The sequence below is a fragment of the Anoplophora glabripennis genome, unplaced genomic scaffold, assembly GCF_000390285.2.
Source record: "Anoplophora glabripennis isolate ALB-LARVAE unplaced genomic scaffold, Agla_2.0 scaffold747, whole genome shotgun sequence".
NCBI lineage: Eukaryota > Metazoa > Arthropoda > Insecta > Coleoptera > Cerambycidae > Anoplophora > Anoplophora glabripennis.
Window position 1 is genome coordinate 199,162 of NW_019416878.1, and position 20,327 is coordinate 219,488.

At 34.6% G+C, this 20,327-nt stretch overlaps 1 protein-coding gene across 3 annotated transcripts in view; it reads right to left on the bottom strand.

The window, feature by feature from the left end:
- Nucleotides 1-247: 247 nt before the first annotated feature.
- The window catches only part of LOC108910801 (bile salt-activated lipase), a 31,158-nt gene continuing 11,078 nt past the window's right edge, over nucleotides 248-20,327 (bottom strand). Inside the window, exons 1-6 of one of the 3 annotated variants that reach the window (XM_023455615.1) lie at nucleotides 19,754-19,770; nucleotides 12,036-12,232; nucleotides 11,796-11,973; nucleotides 6,350-6,516; nucleotides 6,165-6,297; nucleotides 248-750 (exon numbers count right to left, since the gene is read on the bottom strand). In XM_023455615.1, coding sequence (XP_023311383.1) covers nucleotides 446-750; nucleotides 6,165-6,297; nucleotides 6,350-6,516; nucleotides 11,796-11,973; nucleotides 12,036-12,044 — 792 coding nt within the window. In that variant the 5' untranslated portion in view covers nucleotides 12,045-12,232; nucleotides 19,754-19,770 and the 3' untranslated portion in view covers nucleotides 248-445. Of the gene's footprint in view, nucleotides 751-6,164; nucleotides 6,298-6,349; nucleotides 6,517-11,795; nucleotides 11,974-12,035; nucleotides 12,305-19,753; nucleotides 20,094-20,327 lie in introns of those variants that run through there. The other 2 variants (XM_023455616.1, XM_023455614.1) reach the window with 2 other exon arrangements.

Consider the following 20,327-nt stretch of genomic DNA (forward strand, 5'->3'; position numbering starts at 1 on the left):
CGTCAAGAACATTGTGAATAAATTCATGAAGTTATTTGACAGCAGATTTGGTGCATTACACAGAACACTTGTCCAATTTCTTGAGGAAGCGACTTCATGAATTAATTAATCAATAAATTGTCAATGTAAAACAGCTATTGAAGTTTAAAATTAATGTATTAAATATGTGACTTTTTTGTGTTTAAGCAAGAAAAACATTATAAAAAGAATTTTATTATAAAAATTTAAACATTGTTAGTTTATGCAAATATTTATTTGTTACATTTATTTTCATTTTATCATTCTGTATAGGAATAAGAAACAGATACTTAAATCGTTATTATGGAGTTTCTTGATTATGGTAACATTTAAAGTTATTATCACTTTATAATTACATTTTCTCTGTATATGCATATACATATAGGTACTGGTTCCAAATATAAACATTAGCAATTTTATGTCTTGTTTAGTAAGTGCCGTATGGAGGGTTGCCGTTTCTGTTATAGAGGGTCTTCCAGAAAGAAGAAGTGAGGAAGTCTGGCTTTGTCAGTGCTTGAAGGCCTCTATCTATTTCCAAATAGTCCAGGTTGTTTTCAGTAAGTAATGGCCATTGAATTCCTTGCAAAAGTGGGTCATATTCAGGTGTTGGATTTCCGGTTTTAGCGAAATTGGTCCATAATTTGACCATCTGCGATCTAACTAGGTAATCCACCTCCGACCCTTGGTATCCATAGTCGAATATGTATCCCAAATCTTCTGTATGCCCCACTCCTAAAATATAAATTTATATATAAAGTTACAATAATTCCTTCTACTTTTATAATTAACAAATACAATGCAAGTCAATAAATAACAGCAGGAAATGTTTAATAACTTTGTTCAAGGGTACTTAAAGACATCGTTTTTGTCACATTTTTTACGTAGTTTCCCTAACACCTAGGCTTTTTGCGACCATAAGTTGTCATTTTAAAAACGTCTTAAATGGAGTATAGTCGTCCTCATAAAGAGGAAATACGCTGAAGCTGTACAAGACCTCATGCAACATGCTCTGGATATTCTGACAGAACGGTGTAGAAAGGAAGTCCTAAGGGCAAACCATAAAAAACACGCTTATGGATATCACAAAATTGGAGTATTAGGGACTCAAGATTCCAAATGTTTTAATTACCTACGAGCTAAAATATCTAAGGGCAATTGTAGATGCCGAACTAACTTAGAATATAGAGACCATAAATCGAGGGCAACATGTTTTAGTAGCGGCCAAGCAGCAGTAGGAATAATCTGGGTATTAAATCCACGTATGGTACACTAAGGCTATATATACGGCAGCGATCTTTACATATTCTCCCTAATTTGGTAGCTAAGGACAAATCAGGGAGTGAAGGAACTAGAATTATCTAAACTTCAAAGACTGATCTGTCACTATATTATCTACGAAAAACATTCTAAAGCAGCCATATGAAGAAAATTTTCAACCATCTGACTGTGAAACCAACAGCCCAAGGAGACCGAGCTCTGTGTATTGATAACGTCTCGAATAATTTATATTTAAACGATCATCTAACTACTGAAAATAAATTATTATATAAGAGAGCCAGAGAAGTTGCTAGAGAAAAAGGTTACAAATACGTTTGGCTGAAAAACTGCAATATCTTTATACGTAAGGACGACACATCACGAGTGAAGATCATAAAAGTGTTGACCACTTGAACTCCCTGTAAAACTAAATAACTCTTTTCAATAATACGTATGAGTTGTTTTTATGGATCTTTCTGTTATATATCAAAATTGTAGAGGGTTAAGATCAAAAACGCGTGATTTTAAATTGAATGCTGTTAATTGTAATTCGGACATAATATTTATTAGTAACCGAGACATGGCTAAATAATAGTGTAAGTAACAGCCATAGAAAATATAGTACTAACGGTAACAGCGAATTGTTTACTAGTGACTACTCTGTATATCGACGTGATCGGGAGATTTCCTCTAGCTTTAAAATTGATGGTGGAGGGGTTCTAATTCTAATAGCCGTTCAACTTTTTTATGAAAAGATAAACTTTGCCATCGCAAATTTTGTTCCTAAAATAACAATAAATAGAAAATATCCTACTTATTTTAGATATAATACTATAAAAATTATTAAAGAAAAAAATAGGGTTCATACAAGGTGGAAGGTGTATCAAAATGAGATTGTTTATAGTAATTTCTGCAACTTAAGGCGTAAAACGAAAAAAATGATTAGGACTGATTATAATAACTATGTAAGAGCTATTGAGGTTAGTATACCTGAGAATGCAAAAAAGTTTTGGCACTATGCTTCAGTAAAAAAAGCTCAGCCAGGTATTCCAAATGTCATGTTGTATAACGATAGGTACCTGTGCCAAAGATGGCAACGCTATTTGTAGTCAGTTTGCATCATTTTTCCAAACTGCGTATGAACCTTATAATCAGATATTTTTACAGTTTAGCTCAGGAAATAATAGTAATATAAGTAGTATATAAGAGTCGATCATGATGAAGTTCTGAATATTCTGGTTAACTTAGACGAAAATAAGGATGGAATTCCTACATTCTTTGTAAAAAAATGTGCCAATTCACTTTATATACCACTAACTATTTTATTTAATAAATCGTTTGAAGAAGATGAATTTCCACAATTATTGTGGAAGGCAGCTTTTGTGATACCTATTTTCAAAATAGGTGAAAGAAACTTAGTAAAAAACTATCGTCCTATCAGTAAATTAAATATCTTTAGTAAAGTACTAGAGAAGGTGAGTTACGATCACTTATTCAATGCAGTTAAATCTTCAATAATTTTGCAACAACACGGTTTTTACCCTCAAAGATCAATTGAATCGAACCTAATACAATATACGAACTATATTAATAACTACATGGATTGTCAAATTCAAGTAGATTCAGTATACACCGATTTTAGCAAGGCGTTTGATAAAATCAACCACAACATTCTTATAGCTAAATTGGTTGAGATCGGCGTGTATGGAAGTTTTTTAAGATGGCTTACATTATATATTTTCAATAGATCGCAGCTGGTAACAGTTAATGGTTACCGCTCTTTTTCATTCACAGCTACTTCTGGAGTGCCTCAAGGATCTCACTTCGGTCCATTATTATTCTTAATCTATATAAACGATATAAATAAATGTTTTAAATTTTGTAATTTTTTAATGTATGCAGGTGATCTTAAGATATATTCTAAAATAAATAACCTTGCGGAATGTACATTATTTCAAAATGATCTTGATACATTTTATAGCTACTGTTTGCTGAATAAACTTCATTTAAATTTCAAGAAATGTCATTATATTTGTTTTACTAGCAATAAAAATTTATTTAGATTTGACTATAACTTCAATAACGAAAGGCTTTCTTACTTACAAGAGATAAAAGACCTAGGTGTTATTTTTGATAGAAAATTAACTTTCTCCCCACATATAGATTACATTACATTGAAAAGTAGTAAGATGTTACGGTATATCATCAGAGTATCTAAGGATTTTAGAAGGGTAAATTCCTTAAAATCTTTATATTTTGCTTATGTCTATAGTTTAATAAATTTTGCTTCAACCGTTTGGAATCCCCAGTATGTGGTTCATAACTCCTAACTCCCGTCTTGAAGCTATTCAAAACAAATTTCTTAGATACCTGGATTTTAAAGTGACCGGGGTAAATACTTTCCAGAATTCGGCTTTTCTACAACAAACATTTAAAATTGGATCTTTAGAAAATAAGAGAAATCAAAATGACGTAATATTTTTGTTTAAACTTCTGAATAATCTAATCGACTCTCTTAACTTATTAATCTTGTAAATATTTATGTACCACCCAGAAATTTTAGAGTTAATACATTTTTTCAAGAGTCATTTTATCACACTAACTCTGGACAAAAGGCGTTGAACAGAATGTTCAGAACTTACAACAATTTATTTTCCAATGTAGATATATTTAGAGTATCACTATAGCTTTAAGAGAGCATTAAAACAAACAACATTCTGTTAGTACAGATAGTTACATTATACTGTAATATATATATATGGGTGTATGCATGTGTATGTGTGTATGTGTACATGTGTGTATGTGCATATATGTGTGCATATATGTGTGTATATATGTATATATGTGTGTGTATCAGAGCTGGGTAATTCCTGGTGAAAAAGTAATTAGCAATTACAATTCCCTTTTTTTCCCTGTAATTGTAATTGTATTTAAGTACTTTTTTTTATTAAAGTAAATTGTAATTGCAGCAAAATTGTTATAGGAATTGTAATTTGTAATTATATTATTTGAACTATCGAATTACAAATTACTTCTATAAGTACAAATACTTTTTCCAATTACAATTACTTTTTCTATTAATTATAATTACTTTTCATGCGTATTGCGTAATTGCGTACAGACTTGCAGACTTCTATTATTTCAGTTGAGGAAAGCCTTGTGCCGCGTGAACAATAATAAGTGATTTGAATTAACCTCAGAATTAACAGAGTACATTTTATTTTATTATAATTATTATTAATTTAGAAAATATACGAAGTAAAAATATGTTGTCTATAGCATCAAGTTTTATAAAAATATATATTATGTATCTATGTGTTACTGCTCTTATTTTGAGTTGAGAAAACTTCTGGTTCGGTTACTCAGCCTTTCACTCGTACTTGTTTGATTCGTAATTTTTTTAATAATAATTATTGCTTTCCAGTCTACCCAAAACTACTGTATTCTATATTTTGCAAATGTACTAACAACCAAAAAAAAGAGCATCGGGTTGAATTAATTACCTGACCAATAATATAAAATTATAGTATGAACTGAACTAGTTTAAATTATTAGATTAGGAATAAAAATATAAAAACTCTATATTAGAAAATGAATAAGAATAATCTTTTCATTTTAGTATCAATTCTAATAAATAATAAAACGCAATATTACACAACACTTTTAATTTAAATTTTTAACTTAACTTTTTCCTTTTTCTCTGTTTGGTCACTATAATTTACTTTATCATAAAAGTAAAATTAGAAAAGTAATTAGAAAAGTAATTGCTAAATCCATTTTCCATGTAACTGTAATTAAATTAATATAATTCCTTTTTTAAAGAATATACTTTGTAATTGTAATTAGTTCCTTTTTTTAAAAAGTAATTTGTAATTGTAACTATTTTTAAATTACAAGTAATTACCCAGCTCTGGTGTGTATATATGTTTGGTTTGGTTGTTAATCAATTATATTTAGTGAACATTGTTTTGGGCTCTTAGCCAGCCTGTTTATGTTCCGTTTTCCTAAATAAATAAATAAATAAGCTAGCACAACTTAAACACTCGCAAGTCTTGCTCAAATAGGAATAGTGATTAGATGACTCGAACTTTGAGAAGCCCTACAATAGCTATACTGGGATTGTAATATATAGAAATAGTCTGAAAATGTACTTTCAACAGAGACGCAGCAAATCGATGGTTATACATATGTATATGTATACATACAATGGTCTTTATACAGCTACGAACAGAATATGTACCACAACCCAACTTTACAGGTTGCAGTGGTGGAGCTCATAGCCCCGACTAGCTGTACTCATTAATAAATTAATGTCTCTAGTATACTAGTCACAATAATTTCTTGGAAATATATTAATTATTTATGGCTACTGACATCTCAAAATATGATCATTATAATTTTTCCAACACATATATGAATCTATTAGATGACGAAGGCTTCCACCTCTATAGTTGACTAGCATCTATGGACAGATATGCATTTTCTTGCACACCTGCGCGTTTCTCATAAAACGTAGACCAGGAAATAACTTTTGTAGGTACGTTTTACATAACAAAAAAAACTTAACCTGACCTAACCTAACTTATCAGCTTAATTCTTTTTTTTTATTATTAAAAATCAAGAAAAGGACGTACACGAAGAGTTTGGCTGTGGTGTGGGATGTATAAAATAGACATTACGTTAGCGAGGACAAAAATATCTAGTTGTATTTAGAAGGAAATCAATGATTGTGACGTAAAGATCGTGCAAAGTTAGTTAAAATCCACGTCAAAAAACTGATGTTTTGTAAAAAGCATCTGCAAGTTTGTAGACTCCACAATGGACACTATCAATTTCTGAAGTCATACTGTTGTATTTAAAAAACAGTTTCATTTGCTGTACCTACTTACCGGGGAAATTTCTGTTGCTAACACCAAATAAAGGACCTTCATGTGAAAATCTGTAGAAGTAAACGGGATTGTACTTTGAATAGAGACGCGCCGTTTCTTGTATTGGCCTAGCAAACTGGTCGTTGCTGATGAACTGAAATAATTAATAAATAACCATAAATAACATCTTTTTGTTATAAACTTACTTCCATAACTTCGAAATTCGATGTGGCTATCAACCGACTTCCAAAATACTGAGTTTTTATTTGTCTTCCAACGGAACTGCGTATTAAAATATTTGGTATATTCATGTCAATTGGAACAAGTCTGGAGGGTTGTAGGTCATATGTTGCAAGAACTATTCTTAATATATCTAAAAGAAGAATAAAAACGAAAGTATTATTATTATTATTATTAGTTTCACACAATGCTAAACATTTTAACTGATGATATTGTACGTAATAACTACTCTGCGGACTGAATGCGCTGTCAAAAATTGAATTACACCTCCAATATCTAGTTAACAGCTAAGATCACTCTTCAGCAAAATCACCATACAAACCGGTTTCAAAACATGCCAGTAAGTAGACATCCAATCAGCTAAATAGTTCTCACCAATGATAAGAACTAGTAAGTTCGAATGCTTTATGTGTCTGGTGGTTCTGCTGACGGATGATATTAGGTCGTTGCTTGATATTAGCAGTGTAATCCAGTGCTGGACGGGGCTTGTAGTCTCCAGAATAGTTGTTTCCCACAACAGTATCATTAGATAAAATATTTAAATATGTAATTGCAAAGAAGGTTTATACTTTAGTTGATTTAGGCCCGGTACTTTGAGTCTCGATTAAAGCTTGATTAACTGATCGGTCGATTAGACTGTACATATACCTACTCATTTATTTTATAAAGGATAATCACAGTCTAACCGCCTGATTAATTAATCAAGCCTTAACCGAGACTCAAAGTACCGGGCCTTACTATTTTAATTAAGAAAACCATACATTTTCACCTCTAGATTTTTAAAGCAGTGAGAATATCCTTGTTTCCATCTCCAGGTACATACATATTATAGATAGGGTGATTCAATTATAATGTTATTAATATTAATCACGTATTCGGAAGGCCTAATAAAGACAGAAAATCGAAAAAAAAAATTTACTCGATCTTTTAAAAAATAAGCAATTGTAATAACCGAACATTCGAGAACAATTATACAGACCGACAAGATTTTAACCCAACAATATGAATACACTTTCTCAAAAGATTTTGGTCTGCTAAATTCGAAGGCGATGTCTAAATTTCTCCAGAAAAATCGAGAAAAAAGTCAAGACGAAAAATTATATCGGGATAAATCCATGTACGTTTTAAAAAGTAAGTATAGTACTTTAAGACCCCGTTAATGATTTCAGCAAAAAATTTACCTTTCCATGTAATACAACCTCGGATATGTCAAAAAATCACGAATTTTGGCACTTTTAGGTTACGATATCTCGAAAGCCTGAGCAAATTGAGAAATTTGGACCTCGGATTCGTATTCAGCGCATCTAAATCCTTAGGAAAAGTATATCCTGGTTCCTGGGTTAGAGAGTTGGCCAAATTTTGCCTGCCTGTTTTATTATCTTTGTATATTTGTTTTTATTAACAAATAAATAATGCTTGTTAGTATTTAAAATATAAAAAAATATCTTATTTAATCATGTTTCTAGGTAAAAAGATCTGTTTATTCCTTGTCGTTAGTAAAAACTAGGTTAGTGACCGAATAATATGGTAGGTAGATCAAGATTCACTCTCGATAAACCTTTGTGGGTCAGCGGCCAGGAGTGGTCCGCAAAAAGGTTTAAATAATGATTTGACATTTTTTTTCAAGGTAAATATGCATTTTTAATTTTTTTAATCGCGTAATCGTATTCTACTAATGTTTCCCTATCTTCCCTTAACATTAATGACATTATGACTGAATCACCCTGAATACAGAGTGCAACTTTGAGTGGGGGCCATATTTATACAGAGGCTTTATTTTAACTTTAGAAACATGTTTCAATAGTTTATTTTTTCAAATTCCGTCGCAAAAACTTTGTTTTAACTTTATTTTAGTAATTTTCGTACCCCATCGCTGGAGAAGCTGGTGTAACCTCAAATAATGGCGCGCTTTAGTCGCAGCGCAAGCACAATTCCACACCATTCGCGGCGAGTTACTTTTGTTGAGTGGGTGTTCGCCACACAAACAATTAACCTTGCAAAAAACTCAAGCAATAATAATCAATAATGATAAATGAAATACACAAAAATAAATAGTATCCCTGGTAGCACAATCGTGTGCAATTCTAATACAAGTTGTTTCAAGTTTACTTTAAATAGCCAAATTGTGTCAGATTGTTTTGTGTCTATTGCTGAAATTTATATCGTTTCTTATGCAAGATACTTTTACAATACTTGCACCAGACTTAATCAAAATTACTAGAGTCCAAAGGGGTGAATTAGTATAAGTCAAGTACAATATGTCTTACTTAATTCTAATGTAAATCTGCAACATAGTCACTTGCTTTAATTTACCCCTTTGTGCTCAAGTGCCCTGAATCAAATCCATTGAAAGCTTTGATCAAGACAATTGCACAATGAATCTTGCAGTAAACCTGTTGCTGATTTCAACAGTAGGTACACAGCAGTCTTGTATAAGTGTCTTGTGCAAGATTTTGCTACCAGGGATGTTGATGATGGCTTCCAGCGATGAAAAACATTCAAATTCACAGTTAGATGTACTGTCTCCGAATGCGGAACAACAATTGACTTCGCTTCGTCCCCGTTGACCCGCAATATTTCCCTTTACATGTACTGTAGGTTGCCTACAATTCATATGTATTTGTAATACGTGATAATACAGTGGTGTATTAAAGTACATTTTAAAAAACTAATTATAACTCGACTATTTATTTAATTAAAAAAAAGAACTTTAGATTTGTATTCAGGAAAACAAGTACTACTACCCCTAAAAAACTGACCTCCACTTAAAGTTACACCTTGTATATTAAGTGCTTTATTTATTTATTTATTTATTTATTTATTTATTTATTTAAGAAGTAGGAAACCCAACAGTATTAAAAATCCCAATAAAAGGGTAACACTAAACAAATAACAAAAAACAAGGTACTGAAGTACAATATAAACATAATCTAACTAATGTGAGAATACAAAAAAAAGACAAAAAAATTACCTATAAGAAATTATACACTTCCTCACAGAGGTTTTATATCTGTTCAAAGAAATATTAAAGTCAACTATCATATCAACTAGTTGACATAGATTGCTATTAAAATATCTTTGATGATGAATGTTTTCGAAACATCGAATGCGTTGTAACGTACTTTGCTCGGTTGCCAAATTTTTGTAACACCCTTTATATACTTTACTTGGTTTTGATTTTGCGGTGGTGACGGTTCGGTTCAGACGTTACTTGTGGCTGCCCCCGGTATACTACCAACTCTAAACGGAATCTTAATTCACAATTGCAAATTTTAATTTACTAGATTTATTGACGTCACTGACGTCCCTATTTGGACGCCTACTTTATGACGACCCTTGACTACTAGTTTATCGGCAGCGGTGGTTGGCAGCCGGCGGTGGTGAGTGACGTCACAGGAACGTACTCCGGATTGAATCTTTTTGTTCGGTTTTTGTCTCGGGCGCCAGTTTCCCAATCGGTTACGTGGGGGAAACTCCACGTGAAACCTACCCTCGGTTTAGAGTAAGTACTCGGGATAGCTGCAGTGAAGAAAGTTTAATTCCAGGGGTCTGTTATATTTCTCTTAATTTCAAGCAAAGTAGTTCTCTGAGTGTAGTGTTATTTTCCTTTCAAAATAAACGGTCTTATCAGTGTAGGTCACAAAAAGATAGTGCGACTTTTTACTGAGCGGAATTTATCAATCTTATCGGTGTTAAGAATGAATACAAACGGGAATTATATTTACTAGATTTATTAATCAGGCCTATTGAACTTGAAACAAACAAACAAAAGTAAAACAGATTCTTATTACAGTTATTATAAACAACTAAAATTAGAAATGTACAAATAATGTACAAACGGTGGGAATAAAAATAGAATTGGTTAGAGCAATTATATATCACGGGATTAAAAATGCCTATTCGGTTTTCCGGCGCTGTAAAGAATTACAAAATTAGAACATACTAAAATATCGGTGGTCAGGACACAAAAATCGGTATGGTAGGCAAATGCAGTATTAGGCGGTTAGTTTATTTTTACAATAAACAATCTAATACTATAAGAAACGGTACGCCAACGGTATTCGGTTTTAATTTCGGTCGGTGCTAGAAAGAAAAACACAGTTAGCAAATCAGAGTAATAAATAATCAACAAATATGCCGATTCCAAATGGCTCTGAAACAAAGAAAAATAGATTACGGGCTACTCTAATGCTACAAATAAATATCGTCGGCGGTTTCTAGCAAATGCAACGGAAATATGCGGAGTTAATACCAGCCAAGGAGGAAGCGAAGCAAGCAATACACAAATGGCATAAATAAGCAAACGGTGATCAGGTACAGGAATAGTTTGGGTGACGGGAGGCAAAGTCTATTCGAGTGCACGTTCGGACGCGCGGCCGGTGACAGATTTCTCCTGGAAGCGGTGTTATGCACAGCCAACTCCCTGGGTCTATCCGTCGGTACGGCTGGCACTTAACGTCTTCCGCTGGCGATGTTATGCACAGTCAACCAGCAGTTTCAGTCAAGGTACCCCGCAACGTTCGTCAAAACGAGGGCGATGTTATGCACAGTCAACCCGCCGCCAGACAACGCCGCTGCCGCACCACGTACTGTATACGACAGATGTCTCCTGAAAGCGGTGTTATGCACAGCCAACTTCCTGGGTCTATCTGTCACGGTTTGGCCAGCACCTAACGTCTTCCACTGGCGATGTTATGCACAGTCAACCAGCGGTTTCAGTTAATGTGCCCTAGCTACGTTCCTCAAAACGAAGGCGATGTTATGCACAGTCAACCTCCGCCTGATAACGCCGCCGCCGCACCGGACAGCACTTAGTTCAAAATAGAGTTCAAAACTCGGCAGGACTTATACCAATATCAGGACAAGTAAAGATCAGGAAATACAATTTGCTTACTTATTCCGGGTCGCTGCTCCTGGTGGCTAACTCCTTCGGTTCGGATGGCGGTCTCTGGGTCGGTGTCAGGTCCTCGGGGTGGTCCTCAGGGCTGGAGCTGGAGCTCTTCGAGTTCAGGATCTGAACTGCCTGTTTTCGTCCAGGCACGGTTGTTTTATTGCCACAATCCCCCCTTAACTGACCAGGAGTCTTGGTGGGATTATGCGCGCGGCACTCGTCAGAGTGGGGCAAACGGACGGTTCAACTCGACTCGCGGACAATAATTGCTCTCGCCAATTAAGTTAATTAACAAAATAAATGGCGAAACTCTTACACAAAACATAACGTAAGTACTGGTTCATTACATCGTAATTGAGTACGATTTAAAGTTTATTCAACTTATTTCAAATAAAGAATAATTCAAAGATTATTATTGAGAAAATGCCTTACGACGATATCTGATTATATTTCTCATGGCTATCGAGTGTTTATTTCATTTTTATATAAAAAATGTTTTTAAAAATATAATCGAGGTTCACCTGGTATTTCCGATAACAATGCTTCCAGAGAGGTATATCCGATAATAATAGGCACTTCGTGAAACTCGCCGTTCTCCAGTTGTTGGTGGCTACGTCCAGTAAAAACAGCTCCATCGTGTTCAGCCTCTATGACGGGGGCGAAAAGCAAACCTTCTCTCATGTTAACTGTTACCATCATCTGAAATGTGTTAAACAAATCTCTGTAAGAAAATCAAATCTTATTTAAAAAATAACACTTACCGCCGTCATCGCATTCGTCTGAGCTATTTGCAATTCTATAGCATCTACACTCCTAAGTCCGTCAACTAATCTCTGCGAATTACTATTGTCTAAGTTAAAATTTCGAGCTACCCTCTCAGCGAGTTCTCGAGACTGTCTTGACAACGACCACAGACACAATGGAGTACCTGATTGCAGAATAGCTCGGTGGAAGAGTACTGGAGAGAAAAATACGAAAGTATCATGTAGGTTGTAATTTGTAATTCTCCTTCTATTACGATTTTAACCTGGCACATGATAGAAAAAAATGCAACTTGTATTTTTGCGCCATTGCGAACATAGCGTTCTTACGAAATTTTGTTGTTCACATAAAAATGAAGTATTATTCTAAGGAATTTTCACCATTTTACTAAATTTTGCAAGATAAGTTACGTTAATTGTATTAATATAGGGTGTTCCAATTAAAATTTACCACCTGGAAAATATCGGAATTAAAAAAAACACTAAAAAACCTGAGAGACGTCGATAAAATGTAAAGTATTCAGATTTATTTCCCGCTCCGCTTCCATGCGATAATAAAATCTCTGCTACACAACACAACACTACGAACATTTCGAAGCATTTCGGGCGTTATCTGCATTAATTGCGTTTAATTGCATTAAAGTAAATATACAGTCCACTGTTAACCACAATTAGTTTGTTATTCAATCAGTCATATATTCGCAAAAGAGAAAAATACAGCACATTGATTGGTACTTCGAGCCGGATTAAACATCAACAAGGATAATTTCAAGTAAGAAACTCATTGCAAATAAGTTATTTTTGCATTCAAGCATTCGCAATTCAACATCAGTAAGAAGCACAGAACGAGAGCGCAGTCCCGAGTCAGTGTAAATAACAGCAGTTCGTGAGCATACTTGGCGCAGCGCAGATAGCAAGTAGTCGTAGCCGCACACATTGAAGGGTTGCTGTATCCTGTAAGTTCTAACCTGTTTATTCGTCAGGAACCTAACAAATCTCAGTATCCGTCTGTTTGCGTGAACACATACTCATTTTCTATCATTTGTCGACATGGATAGCGAACAGTCACAAGAACACAAACTTTTAATTGCCAAACGAGGTAGTATAAAAGGACAAATCACACGGTTTTCGAATTTTTTAGCAGGGTTCCACGATAACAAGCGTTCTATTACTGAATTAAAGACTCGTTTAGAGAAAATTGAAAAACTTGCAGTTGAATTCGATCAAATTCAAACAGAAATTGAAATGCTAGATAACTCGGAAACTAACGAACGAGAAAACTTTGAAGATAATTATTATACTCTCGTGGGTAAAGCCAAAGATTTTCTGCAAGACATCAATCAAATTCCAGGTGCGCAGCCTAACGTAAAAAATTATTTTGCAAAACTGCCGGCTATACCATTACCAATCTTTTCAGGCGATTACTGCGATTGGCCCAGGTTTCAAAATAGTTTTACTGATCTAGTAAATAAAGATGCGAATTTAAGTGATGCGCAGCGTTTTCATTATTTGATTGAGTCGTTACAGGGCGAAGCAAAGCAGATAATAGAGTCAATTGAAATAACGGACACAAATTACAAAACGGCATTCGAGTTATTAAAGCAAAGATACAACAACAAAAAATTAATCAAAAAGGCACATGTAGCGTCATGAACCACAGATTTTACTATCAACAGCATTAATTTACATTAAAGATAAATATGGCAATTTTATACAGTGCAGAGCATTGTTAGATAATGGATCCCAATCCAATTTCATCACAACTAGTTTATTCACAAAGTTAGGATTAAATAAGTGCAAAATAAATGTACCCGTTACAGGCATGGGACAATCTTTAACTAATATATTTGGGAAGACAAAGACAATAATAAAATCTATGCACAATGCTTATCAAAAGGAAATCTCATTACTAATAATTATTAATCAAATCACGGATAACATTCCATTTATATCTTTTGATGATACAAACCTAAACAATCCAGAAAATATCACATTAGCAGATCCAACATTTAATAGTTCATCTCAGATAGATTTACTAATCGGAGCGAGCATGTTCTGGGAACTCCTCTGCGTAGGACAAATACGCATCGGTGGAGACAAGCCTATATTACAAAAATCTAAATTTGGATGGTTATTTTCTGGTCCAATACAACTAAATTTAAATAACTCTAAAGTTCAATACCGACAATCGGTTTAGAGCAGCAACTAGAAAAATTCTGGAAAATCGAAGAATTTAAAGATCATCGTGAATTATCGCCGGAAGAAAACCAATGCGAGCAAGTATTTATCGAAAAGACACAACGCGATGAATCAGGAGGGTTTATCATTGAATTACCAACTCGCGAATCATTTGTTAATTTCGGTAATACTACAAACAGCTCGAAAAAACGTTTTCTAGCATTAGAAAAAAGATTAGGCTATAACGCTGATTTTAAGCAGCAATACACGGAATTTATGCGCGAATATCAGGCGGTGAGTCACATGACTAAGATAACAGACAATGATATGCCTTCCGTTGCGGAACTCGACGAAAATAAACATTCGATATATTATTTACCACATCATAGCGTACCTACTCAAAGAAACGAGCTTGACCACAAAATTAAGAGTGGTTTTCGACGCGTCTGCAAAATCAGAGACGGGTTTCTCTCAATGATAATCTATTAACGGGCCCAATAATTCAGGACGATCTCTTTTCTATATTGGTAAGACTCAGAAAGCACACATATGTCATAACGGCTGAATTGCGAAGATGTATCGTCAAATATTGGTAACCGAAGGGCAACGCGACATGCAGCGCATTCTTTGGCGCTTGGCTTTTCAAAATCAAACAAATTTTCCTAAAGCAAGTCAAGTTATATTAACCGATTAACATGGATGATCTTATCACGGGGTCAAAGAAGATGAAGATGAAGTAATTAAGCTTAAGCAAGAAATCGATCAAATCCTTAAAAGTGGCTGTTTTCAACTAAGGAAATGGGTTGCTAACAGTACGCACATTTTAAGTAGTACCGGAAACACTGAAAACAATTTACCCCAGTTTAATATATCTGACGATTCATGCATTAAAACTCTAGGTCTTTTATGGAACGCGCAAAGTGATACTTTTCAAATTACAGCAAGCGAAAAACAAGATAATCGTGTAGTAATAAAAATAACAATTTTGGGTAGTTTAGCACAAATTTTTGATCCTCTAGGATTAATAGGCCCTATAACGGCCCTATATACGCGGAAAAATAATCATGCAAAAATTGTGGCAATTACAAGTAAATTGTGACGAGTCAATTCCCATAGACATATATACAGAGTCGTGCGAATTTATCAATCAAGGCTCATTATTAAATAAGTTAATAATTCCACGACACATAGCGCTACATAATGCGATAAGTTTTCAAATCCATAGCTTTTGTGATGCTTCAGAAGCAGCGTTTGGGGTTTGTGTGTATCTTAGAACAATTGAGCGAGAAGGCAGAGTAGCTACACGCTTAATATGCGCGAAGTCGCGAGTAGCTCCGCTGAAGAGTATAACATTGCCCAGGCTAGAGCTTTGTGGAGCGGTACTCTCAGCACAACTCACAAATAAAGTAGTTAAAACATTAAATCTGAAAGTATCACGTATATATTACTGGTGCGATTCAACTATTGTGCTAGCATGGTTATCTGCTCCAGCTATTCAGTGGCAAACATTTGTACGAAACAGAGTGGCAGAAATCCAACGGATCACAAATATATCTGATTGGAATCACGTAAGATCAAACGAAAACCCGGCTGACATAATTTCTCGGGGTTGCACGCTTCAAAAATTATTAGAGTCGTCATTATGGTGGTCAGAGCCAGCATGACTCTCAGATGATCCACAGCAATGGAGCATTCATAAAGATATACGTACAGAAAATATTCCCGAACTAAAACCTTCTAAAATAATAACACTTGCAGCTACCACGAAAAATGATATTTTCAGAAAATTTTCATCTTTAGACAACTTAAAGCGGGTAACCGCTTATTGTCTTAGATTTAAAAATAACACTTTAAACAAATCAAATAAATTAACCGGTCCTTTAAGTACAAATGAGTTGACTCAAGCGTTAAACGTTTTAATACCTATTTCACAACTATCCGAATTCAATGAAGACATTGCTAACTTAAGAAAAAACAATTGTGTATCGAAAAACAGTAAGCTAACATCATTAAATCCGTTTATAGACAGGCAAGGTATTATGCGGTAGGCGGTAGAATTTCCAAATCAAAGGTCCTATTCAATCAAAAATATCCAATTATTTTGTCGAATAAGCACTTATTAACAAATTTAATAATCATGAATGAGCATATTAGAAATTTTCATGCAGGATTGCAACTAACTTTAACAATGTACCGTCTGAAATACTGGCCAATAAGATGTCGTAGCTCAGTGCGAAAAATCTTACACGGTTGTATGTTTCAAGGCAAAACCGCTTAGCATGAAGCCACTAATGGCAGACTTACCTGAATACCGCGTACAACCTGCTAGACCATTTTACAATTGCGGCGTAGATTACGCTGGCCCATTTTTAATAAAGGATGGTAAGACGCGTAACCGTAAAATTGTTAAATGTTTTTTATGCTTGTTTGTTTGTTTTACCACAAAAGCCGTGCATCTGGAATTGGCAGGTGATCTTAGCACGAATTCATTTTTGAACGCGTTAAAGAGATTTATCTCAAGGCGTGGTATTTGCAAAAATTTATACTCGGAAAATGCTTCCAACTTTCGCGGTGCTAATACTGAATTAAAAAGGATAGAANGTTAAAGAGATTTATCTCAAGGCGTGGTATTTGCAAAAATTTATACTCGGAAAATGCTTCCAACTTTCGCGGTGCTAATACTGAATTAAAAAGGATAGAAGCCTTGTTATCGCGAGATCTCGGTTCTGAAATTAACAATTTTTTAACTTCAAACAATATTTGCTGGCACTTCATACCTGCTAGATCTCCGCACATGGGAGGTATCTGGGAGGCGGCAGTTAAATCTGCTAAATTTCATGTCAAGCGAATCATAGGAAATTTAACAAGACTAATAATATCCAGGTAGGCGACATGGTTCTTCTGAAAGACGAAGGTTTTCCACCAATGAATTGGCCTTTAGGTAGAATTACCAAGCTGCATCCTGGCACAGATGGTGTAGTTCGCGTAGTGCAAGTGAAAACCGTAAATGGTGAGGTGAAACGTGCTACGACAAAAATAAAAAATCTGTAAGCTTCCGATTGAGACAGACCCTATTTAGATTTGGATATTGTTTAAATCAAATTCACATTTCATGTTCAGGATTCATTATTTGTCAAGTATCTAGTATCTATGTATTTTATGCTTTAATGTATATCATAATATGTACTTATTGAAGGCTTAGCCGTTCAAGGGCGGCGGTCTATGTTGTAGCTTATTCTAGGTACGCCTCTGGCCTCTAGATTAATACATAGATTTGAAACGGTGCAAACAAAATGTTATATTTAATCCAACTTTAGACTTAATCCTGGATTAAACACTACGGTGCAAACGGGCATAAATATCATTAAATGTCATGCCTCTGTGACCGCACGCTAGTTTCACCGTTTTTAAAAAAGATGTGGGTTGGCTAGGAAGTGTCAAAGTGACACCACGTTTTGTTATGTAATATAATTGCATTAAAATAAATATACAGTCCACTGTTAACCACAATTAGTTTGTTATTCAATCAGTCATATATTATTGCACACGGCAGGCAGCACAGATTTCTAATGATCTTCATCCCGACAAAAACACTTTGCATCGGTACGTCCTGGATTTATTGGAACCAAATTTGAGTCCAAGGAAAGTACTTGCAAGTACTTCAGGAATTTCTGTACCTAGTAGCCGCCGAATCTTAAAAATTCATAAGCATCACCCATACATAATTAATTTGGTACAAAAAATTAATGAAGACGATCCTGATTGTCGCTTGCATCATGCTCGAAGGTATCCAAATTTTTTGTACGCAATCTGTTTTTTCGATGAACGTACGTTCCAACTGGATGGTCGAGTCAACCGCTACAATTGCCGTTACTGGAGTGATGAAAATCCACGCATATTTCATGAAACTCATACGCAGCATCCGAGGAAATTGAATGTTTGGGTGGGCATACTAGGAGACCACCTCATAGGGCTTTTCTTCCTACCGGGAAATCTGGATGGGAACATGTGTCTGAATCTACTGGAAACGAATATTTATCCGATGATTGTGGAAGTATTGGAAAATGACAGCGCACTGCCAGAAGAGAATGTATGGTTTCAACAGATATGGTGCTCCAACACATACTTAATCAGAACTTTCCAAACCACTGGATAGGATGCAGAGGTTCAATTGAGTGGCCTCCCAGATCGCCAGATGTAATACCCTTACAATTAGACGTTTTTCTATGGGGACACTTAAAGCCGAAAATTTATGCAATACGACCGAATACACTTGAGGAGCTTCATCGGTGAATTGTTGAAGAATGTCATCAGATAACGCCGGAAGTGGAGCAAAGATTTTATTATTGTATGGAAGCGGAGGGAAACCAATTTGAACATTGAATAAAATATAATTCTTTTATTGATTGATAGGTATTTTATCTTATTCTTTAAGTGATACCAAAATAAGCAGCGAATTGGGTTTTGGGCTCATCCAATTTTGAGGTTATGTATTTTTACGGTTGCGAGTTATCATTTTACGGCTTGTCGAGCTCGTTCGGGATCATAAGGATGTGGAGTTATAAGGTTTTAACAGGTTGTAGGGTTGATTTTGTTGAATTCTACCATTTTTCAGCTATTTTTTGAGGTTAGAAAAAAACTCTGACGTGATGGGACCAAATGAGTTGCAGATTCGGTTTCAGCGACACAAAAAACATATAATACGATAGGTTTGGCCGAGGAGACCTTTCGTCGATTTTTTTTGTGGTCCTGTGTAATCTATCTTGAAATAATTAAAACATTTCTATTAATTGGAAACTTCAGTTCAACGATCAGATTTTTAAAAACGTGTTATTCCCATTTCTTAAATATTACAGGTTTGATTTTTACGTTTCGTTTTAACTAAATTTTAAATTTAAATTTTATTTATTGTTCACTGCAGGATGTGATATAAATAGCTATTAGTAACTTTTAGTATAGCTAATAAATTTTTTACTATTATAGAGATCTTGTCTTGAGATAAGAGTCTTATGGAATCACAAAATGCAAACCCCATCTTCTATTAAAATAATTCTTCTCTCCCGTAAAAATCATTTACGATAAGTGAAATTGAATTCCACTTAAACTGGAACATGAACAAACAATGGACTGTCACCGAAAAGTTTTTAATGTGTCATTGCAATCATTTTGAATGTTCTTCTCTATCAATTGTTTTTTTAATTAAAGTTCAATTGTATTCCTAATGCCCTGTTCTATTTTCCATGAGAATTGAATTTGTCTTAAAAATTTTAGATACACACAGGTTTCAACAAAAATTATCTCTCGAGACCTTTTCATATATGTCATCATTTCATGGGAAATTCAATTATGAATATGATAAAACAAAATTAAATGAGTCAACACTGTGTATCCTTAAAACAAAATTATTTATAGGGTAGGTTTATTAGAGAAAGCTACTTTAATTTTGAATAAAGAATATGTTTTCTAAGTCTCTTGAAATGTTTTTGTGTCTAGATAAAAAATGTTACTTTGATGCGTGCATCAACTGCCCAAGTAATTACCTTTTGTTTGCGGTGTTTGCAACAAATATCCTATGGAGGCTGATCCAGCGCTCTGTCCAAATATAGTTATATTATCGGGATCTCCTCCAAATCGTTCTATATTTTCCTTAATCCACCTCAACCCGAGGATTTGGTCTTTAAGTCCGTTGTTTCCTGGCACGACTAAGTCTCCTGTGGAGAGAAAACCGAAAATTCCCACTCTATAATGTAAGCCAACTATGATTACGTCTTGGTCCAACAATAGGTCGGGGCTGTGTCTGGTAAAGTTGGGATATCCTGCGAAGAATGCGCCTCCGTATATCCATACCATAACTGGTAGTTTCTTCTGTTCCTTAGGCAACTAGAAGGAATACGTACTTTTCTGAATGACTAACAAATATCAATATCACTTTGTAAATTCATCCAACCTTCGTTCTTAACAAGGCACCTTTTTCAAGTAAGAGAACTAGTCATTGTGACTATAGTATATTATGTTACTAGGAGTAGAAGACGATCATTATGTGTTGAGCCCAAAAGTTTGCTCGCCGAGGCGTTAGCCGAGGCTGAGCAAATTGGGCAAAACACATAATGAGCC